General features: G+C 38.2%; 1 protein-coding gene across 1 annotated transcript in view; it reads left to right on the top strand.

Annotated features, from left to right (window-relative positions):
- The window catches only part of ppp1r16a (protein phosphatase 1, regulatory subunit 16A), a 48,220-nt gene extending 21,680 nt beyond the window's left edge, over nt 1-26,540 (top strand). Inside the window, exons 2-11 of the mRNA XM_022685446.2 lie at nt 8,797-9,846; nt 10,578-10,648; nt 12,813-12,958; nt 13,837-13,940; nt 14,760-14,884; nt 17,573-17,698; nt 18,943-19,018; nt 19,133-19,262; nt 20,508-20,670; nt 21,684-26,540. Coding sequence (XP_022541167.2) covers nt 9,585-9,846; nt 10,578-10,648; nt 12,813-12,958; nt 13,837-13,940; nt 14,760-14,884; nt 17,573-17,698; nt 18,943-19,018; nt 19,133-19,262; nt 20,508-20,670; nt 21,684-22,178 — 1,698 coding nt within the window. The 5' untranslated portion in view covers nt 8,797-9,584 and the 3' untranslated portion in view covers nt 22,179-26,540. The remainder of the gene's footprint in view (nt 1-8,796; nt 9,847-10,577; nt 10,649-12,812; nt 12,959-13,836; nt 13,941-14,759; nt 14,885-17,572; nt 17,699-18,942; nt 19,019-19,132; nt 19,263-20,507; nt 20,671-21,683) is intronic.
- The last annotated feature ends 492 nt before the right edge of the window (nt 26,541-27,032 follow it).

Here is a 27,032-nt window from a genome sequence, read left to right as displayed (position 1 = left end):
CAAATATTGATTTCTGAACTCTTAAAACTTTATGAATATGAACTTGTTTTCTCTCCATTATTTGAGGTCTGAAAGCTCTTTGTTTTTTTTGTTATTTCAGCCATTTTTCATTTTCTGCAAATAAATGCTCTAAATGACAATTTTATTTGGAATTTGGGAGAAATGTGGTCCGTAGTTTATTGAATAAAACAACAATGTTCATTTTACTCAAACATAAACCTATACATATCAAAATCAGAGAAACTGATTAAGGGCTCACTCACTCACTCATTTTACACTCTGCTTGGCCACCAATATTGTTTTAAATTAACTTTTAAATTAGATGACCACCTAAATTATCATTAGTTGCAGGTCAAACAGCATGTCTCAGGAGTGTTCACCTCAGAGCACTAACAGTGTTGGAAAAGTAATTTGCACCTTTGAGATGCATCAGTTAAAGGAAATCCATCTCTGGCAGCCCTTTAGGACGTGAGCAGCTGAGACTAAATATTTCGGTTTAGTTTGAGTCCTGCTGGAATGCAGTTAAACCTATCCAAAGCTTGTGTTCATGAACCTTTTTAAAGCACGAGTGCTGGTCTGACATCTGTTCCTGTCAGTAAGTCATGGAGAACACAAGAGGTGCCTCACTCCAGATCTGCCCTCTTTAGACCAGGGATGTCAACTCTGGTATGGCAAAAATCTATATCACGATATACAGGTGCTGGTCAACGAATTAGAATAATTTGAAATAGTGCAATCATGAAATTCTTTGAATGCATTTTTTGTGCAGAAAGCAAATCAGGTGTTCACCGCACCTGTCCTACTCGTTAGACTAATCACAGAACTCGTTACCTGGAAAAAAATTTGCTCAGCTGAGCTTTCCAAAAGGCCCATTTAGGCCATTTAACTGTGACACTGTTGTTTTATTGAATTGGAATAATGGAGAAACCGTTTCATTGAATTAGAATAAATGCTCGAATTTTTGTTTTCTGTGAAGAGTGTTCACTGTGCAGTATAAAGTCAGGGTTGAGTAGAATTTCTAAGTTGTAAAATCAATCATGGGTAAGCAGCGCGACCTCTCAACCGGAATAGTGGCTCAAATTCAAGCCCTTCGCCAACAAGGCTTGACCCAAACTAAAATTGCTGAGCAGCTCGGCATCAGCCAGTCTTCCGTCTGCAAAGCTCTCAAGAAAAACTGCAGCAAGCGCACCAACTGTTCCGGCGTCCGAAAAACTTCTGCTCGCGACAACAAGCAGCTGAGAAAGATCGCAGTCAGCAACCGGTTCAAGTCCACTTCCGAGCTCACCGACTTGTGGAACAAGCAGACCGGCGCTGACGTCTCCAGATCAACCACTTACCGTCGTCTGCGCGAACTCGGCTTCAAATCTCGCGTTCCAGCAGTAAAACCGATGCTGAACAAGAAACAAATGGAGAAACGGTTGAAGTGGGCCAAAGAACACGGCGAGTGGACTGCTGAAGACTGGCAGAAAGTGGTCTTCAGTGACGAATCACGCTTCTGCATCTCCTTCGGTGACCAAGGTCCTCGTGTCTGGCGTCGTGGTGGCGAAACCTACAACCACGAGTGCATGAAAAGATCCGTCAAGTTTCCCCAGAGCGTTATGGTCTGGGGATGCATGTCCGCTCGAGGTGTAGGGAAACTCTGCTTCCTCAAGAAGACTGTCAATGCTGCCGTATATCAAGATGTTCTGGAAACATTCCTGATTCCGACTGTTGAGGAACAGTTCGGCAAAGAAGACTTCATATTTCAACAGGATCTTGCACCGGCTCATGCGGCAAAGTCGACCAAAGATTGGTTCACTAAAAAACAGCTTGAAGTTTTGGCATGGCCGGCCAACTCGCCTGACCTCAATGTCATTGAAAACCTTTGGGCCATCGTCAAGCGGAAAATTCGCGACAGAAAGCCTACTACGCTGGACCAACTGAAGCAGAACATCGCCACTGCCTGGGAAGCTGTGAGTGCGGAAACTTGCGACAAGCTGGTCAAATCGATGCCGCGGAGACTTCAGGCAGTCATACAAGCCAAGGGGGCAGCCACAAAATACTGAGAAAGTGATGATTGTATTTATAATAAAAATTATTCTAATTCAATGAAACGGTTTCTCCATTATTCTAATTCAATAAAACAACAGTGTCACAGTTAAATGGCCTAAATGGGCCTTTTGGAAAGCTCAGCTGAGCAAATTTTTTTCCAGGTAACGAGTTCTGTGATTAGTCTAACGAGTAGGACAGGTGCGGTGAACACCTGATTTGCTTTCTGCACAAAAAATGCATTCAAAGAATTTCATGATTGCACTATTTCAAATTATTCTAATTCGTTGACCAGCACCTGTATATCTTAATTTAAGTCTTGCTGTACATATTTTGCGCATTGATAGAGCTGGGCAATTAATTTGGAGTCAGTAATGCATTGTTATATTTTGTAATGCAAATTAAGTACGCCACTAAGTTTGTGGCGAGAACGTGATTTGTTCTCGATCCGACCCAGCTATCAAATATACTTCTTGTTAATTAAGCTAAACTGCTGATAAGGCGCAGTTTAATCTGATATATTAGCCAGATAATATAGTGCTATGAACCAACTATATCTCTAATGATTCATGCTGTTTACACATGCAGTAATGTGCAGCATTCACTGCGACTCGGTTTAGTAGATTTGCGCTGCACGTCCCATTAAAAACACTGCGTTTGAAAGTAAGCAGAAAATTTCCAGCATTCGGTGTTAAAGCAGCTTCACACTGCACAGATATAGGCACAGAACCTTCTCACTATATGTATTTCTTGCTCCTGTGCCAGACAGCCAATCAGAGGAGACATCGTGCTTGTGTGGTTGAATTTTATATTTCTTACATTCAGTCTTTTATTATATATATTACATTTAAATATCCACCATAAAAACTTGCGCCTTAAGAAGAACAAGTCTGATTAATCGCAGTTAATCACAGAATATTGTTGTGATTTCAGATTCAAATCAACACTAGTAAAAATATTATATAACAATATTTAAACTCACAATATAATATTTATCATATTTTGAAATTCAGACAAAATGCATCAGCAGTGGAAGATCCTGCTATTCTACTAACAAAATTCCTTTCATGCATAGTAAATTGATTTCTTATTTATTTTTTGTTGCACATCACCCAATTAAACAGGATTTTTTTAATGTAATGTACAGTTGGGACTGTGTTCTTTAAGTTCTCATGGTATCTGCAATATATTTATTGTCAATTCGATGGAACATCTCTTTATATATATTGTCCTGGTTTAATTCCAGCCAAGCAGAAACTCAGCATCAGCTGTTTGAAGACTGACTAACTGATTAAACAAGTGAAATTAATTTTGCAACTGGTTGTATGGAAGAATAAAAACCTGCAGCCACACCTACCCAATGTGCACACCCCTTCTTTAGACCATCTTATTTTGAATTTTTTTCTACATAACTGTGAATCCTTAATTTGTATAATATATATTATACAAAATATATTGTGATGGCCGATAGAAGTGCTCCAAAATGACTTGGAATAAGATCTATTTACATTGACATTTGTTAAAAGATAAGGTTTATTTTTCTTCTCTTGTAAAGTTTCTGTTTGACAGCAACAGCCTGCTAGTTTGCATTGTGTATTTGCTACTTAACATACTGTGGTGTAAAACTCACAGGATATTGGAGTGTAATTTTTACATTTTACATTGCGGTTGCATTTATTTTATGACTGTACATGCGGCATATTGTGGGTCAGTGCTGCTTAGTGGTTAGAGCACCGGCCTATTGATGAAAGGGCTGTGGGTTCAATTCCTGGGTTTGGCAAGCTGCTACTATTGGGCCACTGAGCCCCCAAGGCCCCCAGCCATCACCACTCTCTGGGTACAGCAGCGATGGCTGTCCATTGCTGTGCTCCCTCTGTGTGTGTTTGTGTGTGTGTGGTCACTGCGTGGACGGGTTAAAGGTGGAGGCCACATTCCGTCTGTGTTTAACACAAGTTTAGTAAATATGGCTGTCTTTTCTTGTCCTGGCATTTAATTGTTGCAGAATGGGACAAGATTTTAGTCCAAAATACTTTTAACCAGAAGCCAGACTCTCATTGGAAGCTATAGGAAGTGTTTAGAAGCTGTTATGTCTGCAAATGGAGGATCTACTAAATGTTGATGTAATTTTTCTGTTGGCTAATTTAGTTTAAAGAATTATTACACACTTTCTGTAAATCCTATTAAGTTCATTTCACTTCTTAAATATTACTGCGTTTTTCTGCTATATAAGATATTTACCTGAAATTGCTGATGCGAACAACCAATGATTTATAAGGAAAATCATGAAAATGATCAGGGGTGCCCGAACTTTTTCATACCACGATAAATGGATTGGCATCTCTGTTTCAATACTTAAGGAGGGGACTGTATTTTCAATGCATTATGATCTGCATGCCATTTTAAAATGCCACTTGAGCAGGAAAATTTTACAAGACAGATTAAAGAGTGACATGGGGATCACACAAAGAGATTGAAGATCCGGGAGATACAGCGACTAGAGACTGGTGGAAAAGTCAGTGTTAAAGAAGTGGAGTATGAGTGTAAGGCAGGATTACAGCTGCGGGATATAGGTTAGTAGTTCATGCGGGGGATGGCCACCATTTAATCTCATTACGAATCGTGACCAGAGTTTTAGAGGAACGTGATGATGGGCTTGAAAACGATCTATTTGCTTATAATTATTAGAATGTGCTATGACGTCCTTTAGCTTATAATCCTAGTATAATTAGTCTATTTTTAATCATTTAATGCCAACGTGCTGACGTGGCTGCTAAACTCTGATTAGGACTTTGGAGAACAGGCTCAAAGTCTTTTTTTTTTTTTTTTTTTTTTTTTTACACATTTTTGTTAAACTCACTTCTCTTTTTTGCTCAGGAACCTGCTGGATGAATAATACTGCTGTTTGACCAGATTCTGTGTGGTGGAACTGCAGATATCTAAAACGCAGAAAAATAGAAAATATGTAAGGCTTTAAAAATGTACTATACAAGGCAAAGATATCTGTAAACGGAGTGCTAGTTAACATTAACTGTAAGCTAGCTAACATTACTGGGGAGAGAACTAAGGTAATGTACAGCTAGCTAACATTAGCGGAGAGCTAGCTAACATTAGTGGAGAGAACTATGGTTAATGTAGAGCTAGCTAACATTAGCGGAGAGCTGGCTAACATTAGTACAGAGAACTATGGTTAATATAGAGCTAGCTAACATTAGCTGTGAGCTAGCTAACATTACTGGGGAGAGAACTAAGGTAATGTAGAGCTAGCCAACATTAGCTGTGAGCTAGCTAACATTAGTGGAGAGCTAGCTAACATTAGTGGAGAGCTAGCTATAATTAGTGGAGAGCTAGCTAACATTAGTGCAGAGAACTATGGTTAATATAGAGCTATCTAATATTAGCTGTGAGCTAGGTAACATTAGTGCAGAGAACTAAGGTTAATGTAGAGCTAGCTAACATTAGCTGTTAGCTAGCTAACATTACTGGGGAGAGAACTAAGGTTAATGTAGAGCTAGCTAACATTAGCTGTGAGCTAGCTAACATTAGTAGAGAGAACTAAGGTTAATGTAGAGCTAGCTAACATTAGCTGTTGTGAGCTAGCTAACTTTAGTGGAGAGAACTAAGGTTAATGTAGAGCTAGCTAACATTAGCTGTTGTGAGCTAGCTAACTTTAGTGGAGAGAACTAAGGTTAATGTAGAGCTAGCTAACATTAGCTGTGAGCTAGCTAACATTAGTGCAGAGAACTAAGGTTAATGTAGACCTAGCTAACATTAGCTGTGAGCTAGGTAACATTAGTGCAGAGAACTAAGGTTAATGTAGAGCTAGCTAACATTACTGGTGAGAGAACTAAGGTTAATGTAGAGCTAGCTAACATTAGCTGTGAGCTAGCTAACATTAGTAGAGAGAACTAAGGTTAATGTAGAGCCAGCTAACATTAGCTGTTGTGAGCTAGCTAACTTTAGTGCAGAGAACTAAGGTTAATGTAGAGCTAGCTAACATTAGCTGTTGTGAGCTAGCTAACATTAGTGGAGAGAACTAAGGTTAATGTAGAGCTAGCTAACATTAGCTGTGAGGTAGCTAACATTAGTGGAGAGAACTAAGGTTAATGTAGAGCTAGCTAACATTACTGGGGAGAGAACTACAGTTAATGTAGAGCTAGCTGACATTAGCTGTGAGCTAGCTAACATTACGGGGAGAGATGTTAGCTTAAATTCAAGAGGTTTTTTAATTGCTGAAGCTTTCCCAGATCATCACCGATCCTCCACCAAATTTCACAGTGGGTGCAAGACACTTAGGCTTTTACACCTCTGCAGGTCTCCATGTAAACATTTGATGGCCAGGTGTTGAGCAAAGCTGAAAATTGAAATAATCAGAGAAGATGACCTTACTCTAGTCCTCTATGGTCCAATTCTCACAATATTTTGCAAATATTGATTTCCAAACTCTTAAAACATTAGCATTGTTGTTTCTAAATAAATATATTCTTTGCAATTATTTGCGGTCTAAAAGCACTTTACTTTTTCATTATTTTGACTATTTCTCATTTTCTGTAAATAAATGCTCTAAATGACAATATTCTTATTTGGAATTTGGGTAAAATGTTGTAGTTTATAAAATAAAATGTATACAATGTTTATTTTACTTGAATATATACCTGTAAATAGTAAAATCAGAGAAAATGATCAATTTGAATTGAGCTGTATGCGTTTAGAGGAAGGGCAGGAGGGAGTGCTGATTGGCCGAGCTGCAGCAGCAGGTTGGACATCAGCCGAGGGGGGGCGGGGGGGGGGGTTCTATTGTTGATTGACTGACCTCTATATTGTTATTGTTTTACAAAACAAAATAATATAATATACATATTGTGTCTGAAATACTAGAGAATTATGTTTTTTTTGTTTTTTTTATCTTTACACAGTAAAGTTACAGAAGAGTGAACCAGGCCTGGCTGTGCGGCTTTACTCCACAGCACTGCCATCTGCTGGGTATAGAGGGTATATATGGGTTTACACTTCCAGGCCTTAATCCAATGAAACTATTCTCTTCTTTATAATACTGTTTAATACTGTACTTTTACTTTAGTTTATTTTTGTGTTGATTTGTTTTTATTATAGTTACAGAGTAAACCTTTTTTTTCACTGCACACACACTCTTTACGCACTCTTACACATTTGCACACACTCACACAAGAAAGTGAAGTTCTTCCTCCCATCTGATCTGTGCTTGAATGAACGCTGGAGTGACACACATGCATTGTCATAGATATGGCAGAGCGGGTGCCTAGCTGACCTTCCCTCGGCTCTTGCTGCTGTTTAATAATGCATGCCGTGCCTGGAGAGAGCGCCGTCTAACGCGAGAGCCATCTTGATAGAGGTAGAGCCAAAGAGAGTGAGTAAAGGAGCAGAAGGAATAAGACAAGAGAGGCTGAACGTTAGGAAAAAGATAGGAAAAGGATTGTTTGTTTTAGGATAGGCCTGAGGTGAGCTGATCCACAAAGAGACCAAGCAAAGAATATTTGACCTTCTCACAAACCCGTTTACATGGAGAGAGAGAGCGCGATAGAGAGACAGATAGAAGGAGAGAGTGAGAGGGCTGGGACTAAGATATATAAGTCTTGGAAGAATACCACCCTCCTACCCCCCTGCCCCTTGCCTCATCAGCTGAGACACACTGTAGGTGCAGAGGTGCTACACGGAATGTCAATCATTAATGAAAGGCAGTTGGTTCTCGAGTTACTCTGCTCGTAGGAATGAGAAGTACTCCACTTTTCTGTTTTCAGATCATACCATTGTGTTCCTGCATCGTCCACATGCTCATTATTTTTTATTTCATTGACTGTCTTTCTCATATCTCAGTTTTCTCCTTCATGTGCTAATTTATAGCACTTAGTTTGGGTATGTGCTTTCTAACACTGTATAAGAAAAAACAATATATGAAAGGTATACAGTGCTTTTAAGTAGTGCTGGACTATGTAGTTTTTAGACTGCTGGACCACTCAGCGCATATAACGATGCATATTGATAAAAAACAATTGTCCAGCCCTGTACACCTGTAGTGGTCTGAATCAGTTGATAGTTTGATGGATAGTTTTTTCTCTCTTTTGGTGTTTGTTTCACACAGGCACAAACCTAAACGCACGAAAATATGCACCAATGAACCACGTGAGTCTCCTCTGATTAGTCAGAGCTGTCTGGCACGGTTACAAGAAATTAAATATAGTGAGAAGATTCTCTGTTCCAGCCCGTATATCTGTGCAGTGTGAAGCTGTTTTTACACTGAACGCTGAAAATTTGATCAGTATTTTCAATAGGACGTGCTGTGCAGATTTACACATGGTAAACGAAGTCGCGCAGCTGCGAGCAGTGAACACAGAACAGCGTGTGTAAACAGCAGGGAGCAGAGACTTTTTTTTGCTTATAGTTGTGGTAATTAGTTGAGTTATCTGGCTAATATATCAAATTAAACTGAGCCTTCTCAGCAGTTTAGCTCAAATAAAAGAAGTGTATTTGATAGCTAGGATAACCGGATTACATTCTCACCACAAGCAAACTTCTTCAGAGTTCATTTGGGTACAGCTAAATGAGGTGGTCTAGGTCCAGTTTTTTTTGTGTGCGATTACTGTAGTAAGAGAACAAACAAACTAGAGTCTGTTTTATCCAGACCAAATAGTGCTGATGTAAAAAAAAAAAAAAAAAAAAAATCCCTTAGATGTCTTAGTGATTCTAATTTCACAATTGTGAGACGCTCACATTCTTTTCTTTTTATCTTTTTAGGTTCCTGGCTTCAAATTAAAGGAGGATCTCACCAGCGATGGAATTCCCAACTTCAGCTGCTCAGCATTTCCTGAGCACAGCAGTTATAAGGCCAGAGTCACAGGATGAACATGCTGATCTTCAGTGTCTCTCTTTAGTGGGCTGATTTGATTAATTACCCTTCAAATATGATTTTCTCCTGCTGGGATCTTTTGGGAGGATATGTCTGAGAGACATTGAGAGTGCATCAATTTCACTGGAACAGAGTATTAGTCCATCACATGCAGTGGATGGATCCAGTATGGAATCAGTTGAATGAATGGATTCCGGGTTCTTTGGGATTGTTTTTCAACTGTGATTGAAGGATACTCGTTATTAAAAACTTTTCATTTTGAATAAAAGTGTGTGATCATGAAGATGAGAGAGAGAGACTTTCTCACAACCCTTCAAATCCTTCAGAGGTTCACTGAGACCTGGATATCAGTGAATGGTTTGTGAAACCCTTAATCCAGCTGGGCCTAATGCATAGGCAGGCTTTGTCCTCCGTGCACCTTCTTCCTCACTTCATAACCTTACCTAATTTACTGTGGGCTGTTTGGTGGATTTTAAGTAGTCAGGATGTCTTTTTGCTGAACCTCTGGACCTGGATCATCACTAGCTGCCTGAAATTGCCTCAATTCTAAACTGCCTACTGTGACAGACCAGTTCAACCAAGGAATGTCTTCCTTAACCTAAATAGACTCCTCAAAATAGAAGCTGTATAGGTGTGGGGAGCCAGCGTGGAGGTGGAGGAGTGGTGATTTTGGGAAATGGCGGAGCATGCAGAGCTGCTATCAGAAATGACAACTGTTGGGCGACTCTCTGCCACAGAGCGTCTGAAGCATGCTCAGAAGCGCCGGGCACAGCAGCTCAAAGGCTGGGCTCAGATGGAGAAGGAGAACGCTCGATCAGGAAAGGCTGTTCAGAAGACAGACAGGGAGAAAAAGAGCAAGAAGGAAGGTGCAAGGAAGGTGGCCTTTCCCAACAACATCACCCTGCTGGAGGCTGCAGCCAGGAATGACGTAGATGAAGGTAAGAGGGGGTGGCGGGGTGTAAAGGTTAGATAAAGTTTCTTAATAAGATGACTGGAATTTTCAAGAAAATTACTAAAAAGAACATATCTCTTATGGTTGTGGTTGTTGTGGCTGAAATACAGTGATATACAGTGGGGGAAAAAACATTTGAATCAGTCACCAATTGTGCAAGTTCATCCACTTAAAAAGATGAGAGAGGCCTGTAATTGACATTATTCAGAAATTCAGAAAATCAGACAAAAAATTGTCTGATTTGTAAAGAATTTATTTGCAAATAATGGTGGGAAAAAAAGTTACAGAATTACAGTTTTGTTTACTCTGTTTACCATTCACTTCCTGTTCCATTCAGTTCCAGTTCCATTCTTATTATGAATTTACTGCAGCAGTTCTATTATAATCAATATATTTACCACAACAATTTTATAATGATCATTCATATTTCTCAGCAGTGCTATTATAATCATAAATTTACTTCAGTAATTCCATTTTCATGATGAATTTACTGCAGCAATTAAATTATAATCAATTGTACTACAGCAGTACTACCCTAATCAAACATTGCTGGATCTCAGAAAGCTGCAGGAAAATCTTTATCATGTTTTACTACACCCAAAGTCAGTTTCACACTGGAGTTCTCCTTTAAATAAATCTACACTACTGCAAACATGTCAGAAAAGCTGAACACCTGTGTCCTGTATAAACCACCTTCCCACCTTCTGTGTGTCACAGTGAGGGAGCTGCTGAACAGCGGGGTCAGTCCGGATCTGTTTAACGAAGACGGGCTTACGGCGTTACACCAGGTACACACACACAAACACACAAACATTTCTTCTTTTACTGTGTTTCATTTACCTCAAATATCAGAAATGAAAATGACTCCAGTTACACATTCCAATAATTAAACACTATTTTAGAACCTTTTACAAAGCATGGATCTAAAGAGGCTGGTTTAACATTTTTGTTTACCAGTGTTTAATGGTGAATCCAACCAAAACCACTTTTTACGTCATTGGTTGTCATTTCAAGCATTTTCCTAGTTACAAGTTGGCAGTTTCAATTTATAATAATTCTTTATCCCAGACCTCAATCAAAGAAGAGAATTTGTGACGATGTGTGTTCACACCAGATCCCTGAGCAGTGCAGAGGAATTGAGTTAAGCCCAAAATCTTAAATGTACAAGCTTTTCTAAATCTAGTGAATTACCTGAAGGAGGTGAATATTTATACAGTCACTTATTTTTATATGAGCTGTTTGAAAACTGCAAGATATCAATAGCTGTCAGAAAGGAATGCGGTGTTGCCAACCTTGATCATATCCAGACTGAGCAGAACATCGTACTTCTGTTGTACTGAAAAAGGGAGGATGATGATTGTAGTGAAGAGAGACAGAGCAGCCTGGTACAGCCATCCTCAGTGAACAGTGAACACTGCCAGAGTTCACTGATACAGGATCACAGGCTGGCTGGTCTCAGTTGTGAATTTTTATTCATTTCTATTTTGTATGTAGTAGAGGTCTACTATATATTCAGTGGTGTGAAAAGGTATTTTTGTTTTTGCATTTTTGTCATACTTACATTTTTCAGATTATGGAACAAACTTTAATATCAGACAAATATAACCTGATTGAATATAAAAAGCTATTTTTTATGGTGATTTAATTTATTAAGGGGAAAAAACTATCCAAACCAATCTAGCCCTTTGTGAAAATAAATTTCATTTATTAACTGTAATTATTAACACAAATTAACTGTGATTAATCACACTTTTTGGAAGGTTGAGTTCAATTTCACTACTAAATACAACCAGGCCTGATTACTGCCAGACCTGTAGAATCAATAAATCACTTAAATAGAACCCGCCTGACAACATGAAGCAGGATAAACAACTCTCAAACAACACATTATGCTGTGCTCTGAAGAAATACTAAATTTAAAAACAGATGAGAAAACCAATGAGAAAGTCATTGGCATCTCTTCAGTCTGGAAGAGTTTTACATTAAGTAAATTCTAAGGCTTTTGGACTCCAGTGAACCACAGTAAGAGCTTTTATTGACTAATGTAGAAAACATGGGACACTGGTGAACCTTCCTAAGAGTGGCCAGCCAAACGAAATTATTCCAAAAGGGCATGGACAACTCAACCAGGAGGTCACAAAGGGACCCAGAACAACATTTAAAGATATGCAGGTCTCACTTGCCTCAGTTAGGGTCGGTGTTAGTAATTCAAAAATAAGAAAGAGACTGGTCGAAAATTGTATCATCAAGACTTTGGGTAAATTTTCTTTGGACTGACAAGAAGTGTAACTTTTTAGGTGTGTGTCTCGATAAATCTGCCGTAAAACTAACACATCATTTCAGAAAAACACATCATACTGAACCTAAAACATGGTGGTGGTAGTGTGATGGTCTGGGGCTGGATGGAACCAGGAATTTTGCTCATTACCAAACAATCCTGAAAGAGAATATTCTGTCATCTGTTTATGACCTCAAGCTCAGGCGTACTTGGGTTCTGCAGCAGGACAATGATCCAAATCACACAAACAAGTCCACCTCTGAATGGCTTAAAAAATAACAAAATTAATGTTTTGGAGTGGCTTAGTCCCAGTCTGATTGAGATGCTTCAATGTGGCTGAATTAAAACAGTTCTGTAAAGAAGAGTGGAGCCAAAATTCCTTCACAGAGATGTAAAAGACTCAGTTATCGATAAATGCTTGATTGCAGCATTTGTGTTGTTGTTTGATAATCTAGGTGAGAGAAACTTCTACCTCACTAAGTCTCTCACCTTTAAAACAGCTTTAGGAGGATTGATCAAAAACCCCATAAGAAATCCTTTTCTGTATCCATAATTGTACAATTGAGAGGAACGTACAAACATGTCTGGAGCTGTAAATAATGGCAGAATCAAGCAAGCTAGATGAATTAAGTAATTGATTAGTATGTGTGTGTGTGTTTTCTCCTGTATTACAGTGTTGTATAGATGACTTTGTGGACGTGGTGCGCTGTCTGCTGGATGCAGGGGCGAGTGTTAATGCGTGCGATAGTGAGCTCTGGACACCTTTACATGCAGCAGCTACCTGCGGACACACCGGCCTCGTCCAGCTGCTCGTACAGGCGTGAGTCTCTGTGATTGGATGAATATATTCTCATGTAGAACATGAAAACTTATCACACAATATGTTTGGTCCTAGAACTTTCTCTGGACTTTCACAAGCTACTCTTCCTTGTTGTAGAGTGCGAGTCAAAATTGTGGGACAACCTTTTATTTAAGAAACTAAATATAGCGGCTTTCAAGAGGGTGGCCATGTTTTCGAACACAGCTTAAAAGATAGGCCACCTCGCCTGTTACTTGCTATGGTATTCAGATTCATTTTCCTTTTTGTTTAGTTTTACTTTCATTTTTAAAATAAAAGAGTGTCCGACGATATTTTACCCTGTAATTTAGATATTTAATTCCATTATTATTCAATTGAATTGTGTGTGGTTATAAACTAAAATCAATCCGGTTAACTGGCAAAATTATGTGTGTTCTGAACTGATGTTCTTTGCTATCTTACGCCCCATTAGCAGTCTATTTTTATGCTTTGTGTTTGAATATACAGCACTGGAAAAAGTTTCTCTGATTTTGCTATTTATAGGTTTATATTTGAGTAAAATGAACATTGTTGTTTTATTCTATAAACTACAGACAACATTTCTGCCAAATTCCAAATAAAAATATTGTCATTTATTGTCAAATGGCATTTATTTGCAGAAAATTAGAAATGGCTGAACTAACAAAAAAAAGATGCAGAGCTTTCAGACCTCAAATAATGCAAAAAACAAGTTCATATTCATAAAGTTTTAAGAGTTCATAAATCAATATTTGGTGGAACAACCCTGGTTTTTAGTTACAGTTTTCATGCATCTTGGCATGTTTGAATTAAGTCATGTTACAGTAGTGTATGGTAAAAGTTTTTTGTGGTTAGCATATTTTGTGTGTGTTTGTTTGCAGCGGTGCAGACCTGTTAGCGGTAAACGCAGACGGAAACATGCCATATGATCTGTGTGAGGACGAGGCCACACTGGAGCTGATAGAGGTGGTGATGGCAGAGCAGGGTGAGTGGAGCCATGTCACTTTCCAAATCTTCATGCACTTCAATGCTTAACACTTAATGCTAAAAATTATTGTTTTTATGCTAGTAAGGGTCAAGGGTCAAACCATTCTGCGGAAATGCAAGTGATACCAATTATGGTATGTAAGCATGGATGCTTACAAGGTGACCAAAGGTGAAGCTAGACTTACATGCTCATTTCATTGATAGATCTGCCCCATCACATTGACCAGGGGTCTCAATTTTGAGGCCTGCAGAAAGATATTTTGTAGCCCGCTACTTGAAATCAAATTTTAGTGTTAGTGTGACTTGCACACCAGAAAGACACATCCTCTCCCCGTCCACTAGTACAACGCATCCTATTCATTCCAATGATGAGAGCCGCCGCATGCCACAGTGCGACTTCACAAGCATACGAGCCTTACACTCAGAGCAAACCGCCTTTTAACCACAGAAGAGAAGCTGAAAATGGCGGAATATATCACAGTAAGGTTGATTAAAAAATTACGCCTTCTGCTGATCGACATTGCCCTAGGAATAATGTGGGGAGAAAGCGCCATCTACCCACCCAGAGAGAGCAAGGCAAATTGTGCTCTCTCAGTGCTCTGGTAGCCAATGGCAAGCTACAAGAACAGGATTCGAACCGGGGACTGCTTTTCTCAATCTAATGATACACCCTCTCTCAGTCCTAGAGACCCTTTTTTGTTGAAAATAGTGTGGTGTTTAAATATAGCAGTGGGAAAAGCCCTTGTACTGCTTTTGTATTAAGACCCAATTATCGGAGAACACCTGTAATTATCTTTTTTTCTGTTTGTGAACACAGGCATCACTCAGGAACGCATTGATGAGTGTCGAGGAGTAAAGGAGAGAGCGATGCTGGCAGATATTCAGGGAATGATCGAGAACAGAGCTGACTTGAACGCAGCAGATGAACAAGGAGCTACTCTGGTGAGAGAGAGAGAACAAAAAGTAGATAAAACCACATTAAAATGTTGAAAGTAGAGGTCTGCACTCCTATCAGAATATGTTGCGGCGCGGTACAGAACTGAATTGTCATTGGCAGGAGAGGGAGTTAAATCAATGCAGGCGATGCGGGATCGGACCCACATTAACATGTAGTCCCGCTCCCGAAAATTAATAAATAGTTAAGAAAATTATAATATTCATGCTATGATTCCCATGCAAGCAACAAAAAACCCTCAAGAAAAATCTCTTGGAGGATGGACCGGCACAAACACACACACACACACACACACACACACAAACACACACAAACACACACACACACAAACACACACACACACACACACACACACAAACACACACACACACAAACACACACAAACACACACAAACACACACACACACACACACACACATACATACATACATGCACGCGATTTTTGGCGGGAGCGGGCGGTAACGGGCCAAAATCACACGCGCGGGCAGGAGCGGGTTTAAAAAGGCAGTCCCGAGCAGACCTTTGGTTGGAAGATTTGGGTTTCTGTCAGTGTTAGCAAAACAACAGCTCAGTTGAAAACAATTAAATAAATTGTGATGTTGGTTTCGATATAGGTTATTTTTCATTGAGAAAGACAGAAAGACAATGTTGCTAAATAGTTTTTTTTTTCATAATTAACAAGCAACAACAATTTCAGAAAACAAAAAACAGAAAACTATTTTTTTTTTTTTAGTATTTTCTTTAGTATAGCTTTTATGTGACCACCTCACATGACTTTGTCATTTTTGCAGAACATGTTGTAAACTTGGTCCAAGGCTGTGTTCACACAGTTACCAAATCCAATTTCTCACCAAATCTGATGCTTATTTTGGTCAGGTCACACTGTCTTCTTAATGTAAGCTGTATTCAACATTTGTTGGATACAGCTAAATGGTTAACTTTCCTAAACTGATATGTGTCCCTTAATTGTTTTGATATTTTTATTATATCTACAGTAGTACTACTATATTAATCTACAATGTAGGAAATACATTAAATAAACAAATAAATAAAAACAATGAATTAAAAGGTGTGTCCAAACTTTTTATATCTGGACTGTATTTATCCGCCAATGATATTCACATAATAACAGACAGACTAGACACACTGGTATAACTTTGCCTGACAGTTGTAGTAGCATGGCCAGCATTGCTTGGTCTTTTTTTAGCATAGAATAAAGACATCTACAGGTATAGGTTTGAAAATTTGGCCATATTGCCCAAAGCCGTTGACTGTAAAACGAAGCAATTGTCTGCCCATAACAATATAATTTCCTGTTTTAGCCTGTTTTTATTTTTCTTGGCATTACAGTAGCACCATCCTGTGGCCATTTTTTTTAAAACACAGAGCTGATGTGACGCAAGAGATATCAGTCCAAATATTTAAAATCTTATACCTTGCTGTGGCACTACTTAAAAAAAAAAAAACTGTCTCACTACTGTCCTCCATTTTTTTTCCTTCCTGTTATAAAAGGTGCATGAAAAAAATATGCTCTGGTTGTTTGTACACAGTTAAATCTGACATGTAGCAGATTTCACTAGCACAGGTGTGTCCAAACCTTTTTTGTTGGGGGCCAGAAGGAGAAATATATGTGCAGTCACGGGCCACACTCTGTAATAAAACAAATAATGAAACATACTACCTATAATAATACATGTTCTTGATTACTATCATTTACACACCATTTTACTTGAGTTACTATCTTTTTCTTGAGTTCTATCTTTGACAGTGTTGTTTAAACTAAGATTTTCTAATTGATGTTTCGTTTCATAATGTCTCTTAATATTATACTCTTATACTCCTAATTAGGCAACTGATTCCTGACTTATTAAACATACACACTTCCCTCTGAACTCAGTTAAAAAATAGTAATTTTCCCAACATGTCTAAAATTCTCTGCATTTGCTGTCCATTTTTTTCATTTCTTTGGAATTGTTAGTCTCTTTGGCCTGTTTTCTGCGCCACAACTGCGCATTCTCGCCGCATATAGACTCTTTTGATCTGTTTTCCCGTTACAACTGAGCATTCTCGCCACTTTTAGACTTTTTGGCCCGTTTTCTGCGCCAAAACTGCTCATTCTCGGCGCTTTTAGGCTCTTTGGTCTGTTTTTCGCGCTACAACTGCGCGTTCTCGCCGCATATAGACTCTTCGGCCCTTTTTCTGACACCTAGCTTTTAAACTTTGAGTCTCACATTATGAAAACCTGCGGGCCAACTTACATTTTATTTCTAAAATATCTCGCGGGCCACTTCAAAAAAAGGAAACGGTCCGCAAATGGCCCGCGGGCCGTAGTTAGGACACCCCTGCACTAGCGCATTATGAAAGTGGCCAAAACTGAAAATGATGGTGGTTAAATTATTCCTCCAACCCTTCACTCAGTCACTTGCAGAGTGCTGTTGGATATTGAAGGCATTCATGTGTTCAAAAACAGATCCAGAACACTTAATAAAATTACAAAAATAAATTTTTTATGGCTAAGAATGGCCAGAGATTCTTACTGTAGCCACAATTTAATAGTATTTTTATAGTAGATTGTAATTCTTTTTGAGATGCCAAAAAAAGATGCAGCTTCCGACCAAAATACAGAGCACTGTGTTTTATTTATTCATCTTCTGTCCTCTGTTTCCTCCCTCTAGCTGCACGTTGCGGCTGCTAACGGTTATCTGTCAGTGGGGGAGCTGCTGCTGGAGCAGAGGGTGCGTGTGGAGGAGAAGGACAGCGATGGCTGGACTCCACTTCATGCTGCTGCCTGCTGGGGACAGGTCAGAACTGCACACTTCTGCAGTCTTCTCACTGATTGTGATAACTGTCATAGGCCCCTGTAATTTCCACCATGCTGAACATTTATTACAGAAAGCTTTAAAGTCTGTGCCAGTTATCCATTCATTCATTTGCTCCTCATTCAAAATGTGCTAGAACTGTGCAGTTTAAAAATGTTTACAGAATGATTTTAGATTAATTAATCACAGAGCATTTAAATAATTTTATTAATCTAATAAAATTAATAATTTTAATCTCCTGACAGCACTATTTCAATACAAAAAAATGTCATTAAAAAGGATTAAAAAAACTGAAAACAAAGTAAAATCAGACTGAAGTGCAACATGTTGCATATACAGGATAAGATAACTTTTTTAATAATAAAAAAAAAATGAAATTATAAAACAAAATTAACGTGTGTATAATTATTTTTTTATTTACACAGGTTATCTTTGTCTGATGTTACAGTTTGTTTGATAATCAAAAAAAAAACAGAAGAAATTTGTTAATAATAATTCATAATAATAATAATAATAGTAGTAGTAGTTGTTGAGTCAATTAAAGTTTTTAGCGTCCGAAAAAGTAAATTTCCTAAAACAATAATTAAATTAAGGAAATTATGACACACCCACTTTATATTAATATACAGTAATAAAAAAAAAATACTTATTTAAAGCCCTTTATGCCTCCTAAAACCTATGAATCCAAAAACAGGCAGATTAAGTAATCTATTAAAAAGGTAATTTAGCTGCGTTCGATTCTAAATACTAATAGTTTGATATGTTTGAAACCGGGTGTTCATAATGAATAAAAGTGGTCCCAGGGTCAGGTGAGGATAAGCCTTTAAAGGCAATGAAATAATATGTATTATCTATTTGATTATCTATTTGATAAAGAAAATGTATGGTCTTTAGTTTCAGGAAAAAAAGCTAAATAGTTTAATAAAAGTGTACATGTAAATTTACACTCATGTAAGAAGCTGTAAATAATATTAAAAAATAAAGCTGCTGTTTAAAAATTAATTATTTAATATAATTATTACAGCTATAAAAACAATTCGATTTGCTGGATTCTCGCAGATGTAAAATTTCACAACATAACATTAAAAATAAAGTTTTTAATTTAGAATTTGTAAAATTGCTATTTAAAATCTCATAAATATCTTACATTTTGTCGATAATCCTGTTATTTTTGTATGTAATTGTACCATTTCCTAACCATAAGCTGCTGTATTTTTCTTCATTAGCTGCACATGGTAGAGCTGCTCGTGGCTCATGGGGCTAATCTTAATGCCAAATCTGCCCTAGAAGAAACTCCTCTGGGTAAGCCACTCTGTGTTCACCAGTCCTTACAATTAAAACAATGAACAGATCTGTAATTTCCTGATAAAGTTAGCTAGAGTTAGAGTGAGCTTCTTATGTGCTGGTATGTTGTAGATGTGTGTGCGGACGAGGAGGTGAGGGCCAAGATGTTGGAGCTGAAACACAAACACGACGCCATCATGAAGAGTCAGGATAGACATAAAGGCACACTGCAGAGACGAGCGTCCAGCGCCAGCAGCAGAGGGTGAGTGGGGGCGTATCTGTACGAACACGGGTACTGAACAGTGTGGGAGGTGCTTGTTTTGTAGCGATATGATCAGAAATATGATTATAGGGGCGCCGAGTGGTCCAGCGGTCTAAAGCGCTGCCACTATGAGCAGGAGGTCGCAGGTTTGAATCCCCGCTTGTGCAGCTTTGCCATCAAGCTGCCGGCGCTCAGAGGGAGCACAATTGGCCCTGCTCCCTCCGGGTGGGTAGATGGCGCTCTCTCCCCACATCACTCTTAGGGTGATGTCCACAGCACAGGGCGTCTGTGAGCTGATGTATCAGAACTGAGTCACTGTGCTTTACTCCAAACGCGCTGTGATGCTGCTCGGCAATACTGCATCAACAGCAGCTCAAAAAGAAGTGGTGGCTGACTTCACATGTATCACAGGAAGCATGTGTTAGCCTTCACCTTCCTGGTGTGTTGGGGCCAGAGGGGAAAAAAGTACTGAAAATTTGTAATTAAGTAAAAGTACCTTTACTTTGCTAAAATTCTACTCAAGTAAAAGTAAAAGTACCCATCTAAAATTCTACTCAAGTAAAAGTAAAAGTACCCGTCTAAAATCTACTCAAGTAAAAGTTAAAAAAGTACTCCATTTAAAATTTACTTTGAGTAAAAGTTATAGTTACTTTTATTTATTTAATGTAAAAAAGTACAACAAATCATAAATTAAATAAATATAAAATTAAATAATTTGGACCTTTCAGGCAGTATTTGTTCAGACCACTGCATAAAACATTTTCAAGAACAAGCGGTTTCTAGTAGGTTTCTGTGATCCTTTTTTTTCTTTACTCTTAAAAAGGTAAAAAGTTAAGGTGCTATAGGTGATTATATAAAGCGTATTTTTATAGTTTTACAGTTCATTATTATTTTTTAATTTGCCATTGCTATGCTTTAACTGCCATTTACATGTTTTTTTTTTAACATTCAAGCAGATGTAATATAATAGATAGTAAAAACTTAAGGAATTATTATGAAAAACATGAAAACATACAAAACTACATACAAACTGTTGGTCGGTGCATTCGCAGTGCCGTGCCTGGTGTAGAGAAGTTTGAAATTGTTTCGAGACCTTTCTGCTAACACTGGACTGAAGAACAGAATGGAGGATTTTTAACTTAACCAAAAGTGCCTAAAATGTTGGATTCATCACATTGCCCAGGTCTTGAAAAACTGCAGCTTCTCTTGACTCTTTTGTTTGTTGTTGTCTCTCTCTGTGAGCAGTAAGGTGGTGAGGCGAACGAGTGTGAATGAGCGGAGTAATATGTACAGAAGGGAGCACCATAAGGAAGCGATGGTGTGGCAGGAGAGAGGAGGCCAGCCTGAACCAGCAGACGATGATGAGGACAGACAGACGGATGCTGAACTGAAACAGCACGCTGCCATGGTGAGAATACATCCACTCAAAAATAGCTGGAGGTGTTCACTGTGAAAGTTGATGCAATGTGAAAGACACCTGTAAAAAATGTTATGATGCCATAATTAAAAAAAAACAAGCTTCCTTTTACAGTGTGTAATCAATTGTGCACACATTTTATAAAGATTCATATGATTACCTTCTGGGAATCTGTAGTCCATCTGTTTCTCTTTATACACCTTTCGTTTGCATGTTTGCACCCTAATGTAGTGGTGGTGTGTTGGGCCAGTGTAAGTGGAACAGACACAGCAGTGCTGCTGGAGTTTTTAAACCCTGTGTCCAATCACTGTCCACTCTATTAGCCTGCGTGTACACAGGAAGTGATATAATTACTCTAAAATAAAAATGTTTGGAGTCTTTTCTTTTCTTTTTTTAGCCTCATAGCTCCATTTTAAAACTAAACTGCAGAATATTGTCTTAATTTAGACTGAACAGATACAAGCTTTACAGATCCAGATCTCTTGGTTGGACAATAAAACTGAAAAACCTGTCATTTTAGTGTGGGAGGTTTCATGGCTAAATTGGAGCAGCCTGGTGGCCAATCTTCATTAATGGCACATTGCACCAGTAAGAACAGAGTGTGAAGGTTCAATTAGCAGGGTAAGAGCACAGTTTTGCTCAAAATATTTCAATGCACACAACATTATGGGTGATATACCAGAGTTCAAAAGAGGACAAATTGTTGGTGCATGTCTTGCTGGAGCATCTGTGACCAAGACAGCAAGTCTTTGTGATGTATCAAGAGCCACGGTATCTAGGGTAATGTCAGCATACCACCAAAAAGGATGAACCACATCCAACAGGATTAACTGTGGATGCAGGAGGAAGCTGTCTGAATCCAAAAACACTTGGTATTGCGTGCTATATTGCTATGTATGTAACTATGACTGAGATGACCATGATTTTGGCACGTATTTCTAAGTAAGTTAAAGTGGAGTATCTGCGCTTTTTTTTTTTTTTAAGAAGACTGTCTGTACTTTCAGGTGGCAGGCTCCAGCGCTGGCTCCAGTGCTGTTCCGCAGCCAATCGATGGTGGAGAATCCAGCAATGCGGTCCCCACTCTGGGCAACGGCAGCACCAGCTCTTTCTCCACATCCGTTGTGCCGGGGGAACTACGGAGCGGGGGCAGAATGGACCGCAGTGCATCCTACCAGCTGACCCCCAGTGCGGTGGAAGGGGGTGACTGTGCAGACAGCATGACCCGAGAGAAATCCCACCACACACTGGCCGAACTGAAGCGGCAGAGAGCTGCTGCAAAGCTCCAGAAACGGCCGGCCCCCGCACCTCCACTGTCTGTCCAAGAGGAACCCGCACTGCCTCAGTCTGGCTACCAGGGGGAGCCCTCTGCATCTGAACAGGAGAACACACAGAACGCTGTATATTACACTCCAGCCAGCGGAGACCCACCACTGTTAAAGCTCATAGCACCTGAAGAGGAGACACCCACCACCAAGGAGCCCTGCTGTGGACTAATGTAGTGCACACACACACACACACATACATAAACATTATTGTTATTCCTGTCCTGCACATTTTAGTATTTTCCCTGCTCTAACACACATGGATGCTATTTCCCCAAAGAGACTACTACTATTAATTTATTATTATAAAAATAGTGATCATTATTTATAATTATATGAAATATATAAATTATATATGTATATTTTTTTAAATACCATCCTCCCAGTCATTTTTACACTATTGTGGTGTGATAATTACTTTTTGGGCTAAAAACAAAAAAGAAATCCTTTTTTTGGCAACAAGTATGTTAACAATCAAGCGAAATAAGCAATCAAGTATGGAACTAAACAGAGTAAACCAAAGTGATATGTGTATATGTGTGTAGATACAGTATATAGTATACACAGCTCTGGAAAAATTAAGAGACCACCTAAGTTTCTAGATCAGTTTCTCTGATTTTGCTTTTTTTAGGTATATGTTTGATTAAAATGAACATTTATTCTATAAACTTTGGACAACATTTCTCCCAAATTCCAAATAAAAATATTCATTTATCTGCATAAAATTAGAAATGGCTGAAATAACAAAAAAATGCCGAGCTTTCAGACCTCAAATAATGCAAAGAAAACAAGTTCACATTCATAAAGTTTTAAGAAATTCAAAAATCAATATTTGGTGGAACCCTGTTTTTTAATCACAGTCTCCTCCACCAGTCTTACACACTGCTTTTGGATAATTTTATGCCTCTCCTGGTGCAAATGTTCAAGCAGTTCAGCTTGGTTTGATGGCTTGTGATCATCCATCTTCCTCTTGATTATATACCAGAGGTTTTCAATTTGGTAAAATTATTATTTCTCCAGAGCTGTCTGTGTGTAGACACAGTGTATAGAAGAAAAACTTGCATTAATAAAAAAAATCCTTAAATGATCTATTTGATCAAAAAAAGCGTTACTCAAATCATTATTTTCCAAATTGCTCCAGCTCTGAAATACACTCCGTATGCTATAGCAGGGAAATACACTATATGAGCCACTGTCACAGCTGCAGATACAGCACAACCAGCAGCACTCCATTTGTGCGCACACATAAAAACACACACACACACATATAAAAAACACACATGAAGACCTTCTAATAGACCTTCTCAGTTTCAGTGGCTTCATTTAAAAAAGCTCAAAGAGCAGACTTAATTAAAGACGACATTTCAGCAAAAAACAAAAAAACTAGCAAACAAGCATTTCTGTTTTATTTCTATCTGGTGTTTTTTTTTATCCCCAATCTTCCTTTTGAGTTCCTGAGTTTTGTCTGTTGCTGTAATGAAACATTTTGTTTAGTTTTCTTTCTGCTGACTTAAGATAACTTGTGTTTGTTTGTAATTATTCATTTCTGATTTATGTGTAATTATTGATAATCATGACACAAAAACATTTCTGGCAGATAAGAGGGAGAAGACTGGACTTGCACTTTAACAGATTTCAGTCATTTTATTCTTTTGAGCTACAGTAGTGGTCACAGGCATTTGCATCCTGACATAAAGTCTGACTAAATTATTGTTATAATTATTATTACTATTTTTATTCACCTGGCTGTGAGGACTAATTACATCTTGAGCCAAAAGATTAAGTGCTGGTTTCCTGTGATTTAGAAGGAAATAATAGAACTGTATGCTTGTCAGATTTGAAAACTGTCCACATTCCTCAGCCATTTAATTTCAGGTTTAATTTAATAGGTTAACTAAATTAAGTAAAGCTTATTTACAGTAAGTGTATTAACTGCTGCTGCTCCAGCAGTGCTAGCCGGGGTTAGCAGCAGGCTACAGGTTGATAATACTCACCTCTGAATGGCCAAAGAGCTAGCGCTTAACGTGGTTAGTGGGTACTGCTAATGCTGCTCCAACAGTGCTAGCCAGGGTTAGCAGAAGGCTACAGGCCGATAATACTTACATCTGAACGTCGAAAGAGCTAGCGGTAAGCACGTTTGCAGATAATGCTAATGCTGCTCCATTAGTGATAGCCGGGTTTAGCAGCAGGCTACAGACTGATAATACTAAAGAGCTAGTGCTCAGAACACATTGCTAATTTCGCTCCAGTCTTGCAGCTGGAGAACTAAAGTGAAACTCCTAATAATAAATTCCAAATAACTCTGTACTTCAGTGGAGTGGTTTTACTGCTCCTTACAACCTGACTGGTAGAATTTATACATAAGCTGCACTGGATTAAAAGGCTTACTTTAATTTTTGGGTAAATTAACCCTCCTGTCGTGTTCACCTCCTAACCCTTACTTTAGTGTTCCCGGTCAAATTTGACCAGTCAGTTTTAACTGCTCTTAAATTAACACAGAAACAATTTTTTTTACCACCAAATTTTTATACAACATTTTTTTAGCTGTGAACAATGTCTCAAAGCAGTGTTTAACCTGAATTTATAGAATTACACATGATAACTGCAGTGAAAGTACCCAAACACACGCTTCCCCTCCAGGTTTGTCATCTCCTGTATAATTCCCTCAATGAACTCTGGTGAAAAGGGTTGGAAGCTGAACTTGATGTCATCCACATGAGATGAGTGTGAGTGTGTGAGTGTGTGAGTGTGTGAGTGTGTGAGTGTGTGAGTGTGTGAGTGTGTGAGTGAGTTGGGGTGGTGTGTACAGGGATGTTTTCTGTCTGATGAATGAATATATTCTGGATACCCATTCATTTCCTATGCCGGTAATTTTTGACCGGGAACACCACAGGTGTAACAAGGTTGAATAAAACCCTCAAAATTCAATGAAAGAGGTGATCATCACTTTTATGTGTTCAAATGCATGGCGTGGAGGATATCATAAGGCCTTGAGGCAATCCGATGTAAAACACATTATTTATGAGTGTTTTAAGTTGTAAATCGGTCAGATTTGACCCGAACACGACAGGAGGGTTAAAGGGTTTTATGTGCTCATTATAGTACGAAAAATACGATGATGGACCTGAGTGTATATAGTAAAAAGTACAAAATACCCAGTGAAAGAGTTCTAAGAGTTCTAATGATTGTTAAATAATCACTTTTTGTGTCCTTTATACCTGAATGCTGTACTAGTTTACAGTGGTATTGGTGAGGCCTGTTTAGTGAGGTGAGGCTACTGTACTGTCTCTTGGATTTGGAGGATTATTTATGTTTATCTTATTTATTTCTGTCACTGAAAGCACTGGATCTACACCCGCATAATCTGCTTTGGTTTGATAAGTAAGAAATCGCATCCCATTCAATGCTTTCTATTCTAAATCAACCTTTCACTTCCAATTTTGTGTCATATTTGTGACCGTGAACAGTGAATGATCGTTTGCGTAAGCATACCATGAAATGCCTATATTTTGATAGGGTTTCTCATTTCTAGACTGTTCAATTTCTTCCTGATTATTAAGATTTATATGGAAAGCTGTTTTGGATGACCGATAAATGTGCTCGTTTATTTAGTTTTACATTTCAGTTTGGAGATACTGTAATTTAAGCAGAATTTATTGTCTTAATTATTGATAAAAGTGTCTTTCATCTATTTATGTTGTGGGATTTCAATCAAAGAGATGAATATATGAATAGTAAGTATTTATAAATTGAGATTTTATGTACAACACACTGTCATGAACGTTTAAAAAAAAATTCTGAATGAAGAACATGTTTTCCTTTATTATTTTCATATTATTGCATTTTATTCATTTCTCTTTGTCAGTTATTTTGCCCTTTTGTTTTGACCTGGTTCTCTTGTGTTGCTGTCTGTAGAAATAGATTGAATGTTTTGATTTTTGTACTGCAACTGAATTTTCTTTTTTTAAAGACTTAAAAAAAGACTTTGAGGAGAGCTTGTGTTCACATTCAAGATTTTCCATCCAGTTTTAGATGTAAAGATGTAAATTTTTTCCCTGCTTTCCCTTCTTACTTATTGCTCAGCTGGGCTCCACCCACTGACAAATAAATGGGACCCAGCAGCTGATTTTGGTTCTTGAAATCTAAAAAAAAAAAAGAAAAAGAAAAAATGGCATCAGATTTCTCAGAATCGGTTTGTGGCTTTAGTCTTATTTTTAAAATATTTTTTAATCAGACCATTTTCTTAAAATATCATTTTTCTCCTGGTGTAATAAACTCACATGTAGGCAGATGAAAAGATCAAATACGAGTTGTGGTGCTCTGGTTTTGCTAAGATTGGGAGGTTTGTGAAAATGAAGTTAAAATGAGTGTGTGATTTCCAGTGTTGAGTAGTCAATACATTACAGTACATTACATAACCATGTGTATATTATTCCACTGGGAGCCTCATGGTGTATTTTTCTATTCACCACCCTGACTGTCTGGATCATGAAGTTAGAGCTTATTTAAATATTTTGAAATAAATATTATATATGATGAGCCTTGTTTCTTACTTATTCAGTGTGTTCAGGGAAAGTTTAAACTTGTACGTACATATCGTTTTTATTTTTTAAGTATTTAATAAAAGAAGTTGGGAGTCTCCAAGGCCCAATCCTATTTCACTCCTTGGCCTTAATGCTTAGTCCTACCCCTCTGTTTTGCTTGGTCACGTCTCGAGGGGTAAGAAGTCCCAATTCTTGTCACTTAAAACAGAGAGCTATGAGACTCGCTGTCAACATGAGCAACCAAAGAAAGCCACAAATATGAATATTTTCCTTATTAAAAATTACGGCGCAGATGGGGTCATTGGCCTTTCAAATAGGGGAGAAAAAAGTTAAAAATTAAAGAAAATAAATTATATAAAATCAAAAAGCATGGAGGTGGTAGCATCATGTTGTCTGAATGTTTTTGCACAGCATGGACTGGGCATCTTTGTTGATGGTGCAGACTACAACTTTCAGCAGGACAATGCTCTCAAACTAACCAATTAAA

Source organism: Astyanax mexicanus, chromosome 15 (assembly GCF_023375975.1).
Source record: "Astyanax mexicanus isolate ESR-SI-001 chromosome 15, AstMex3_surface, whole genome shotgun sequence".
Lineage (NCBI taxonomy): Eukaryota > Metazoa > Chordata > Actinopteri > Characiformes > Acestrorhamphidae > Astyanax > Astyanax mexicanus.
This window is presented reverse-complemented; position numbering and strand designations above follow the sequence as displayed.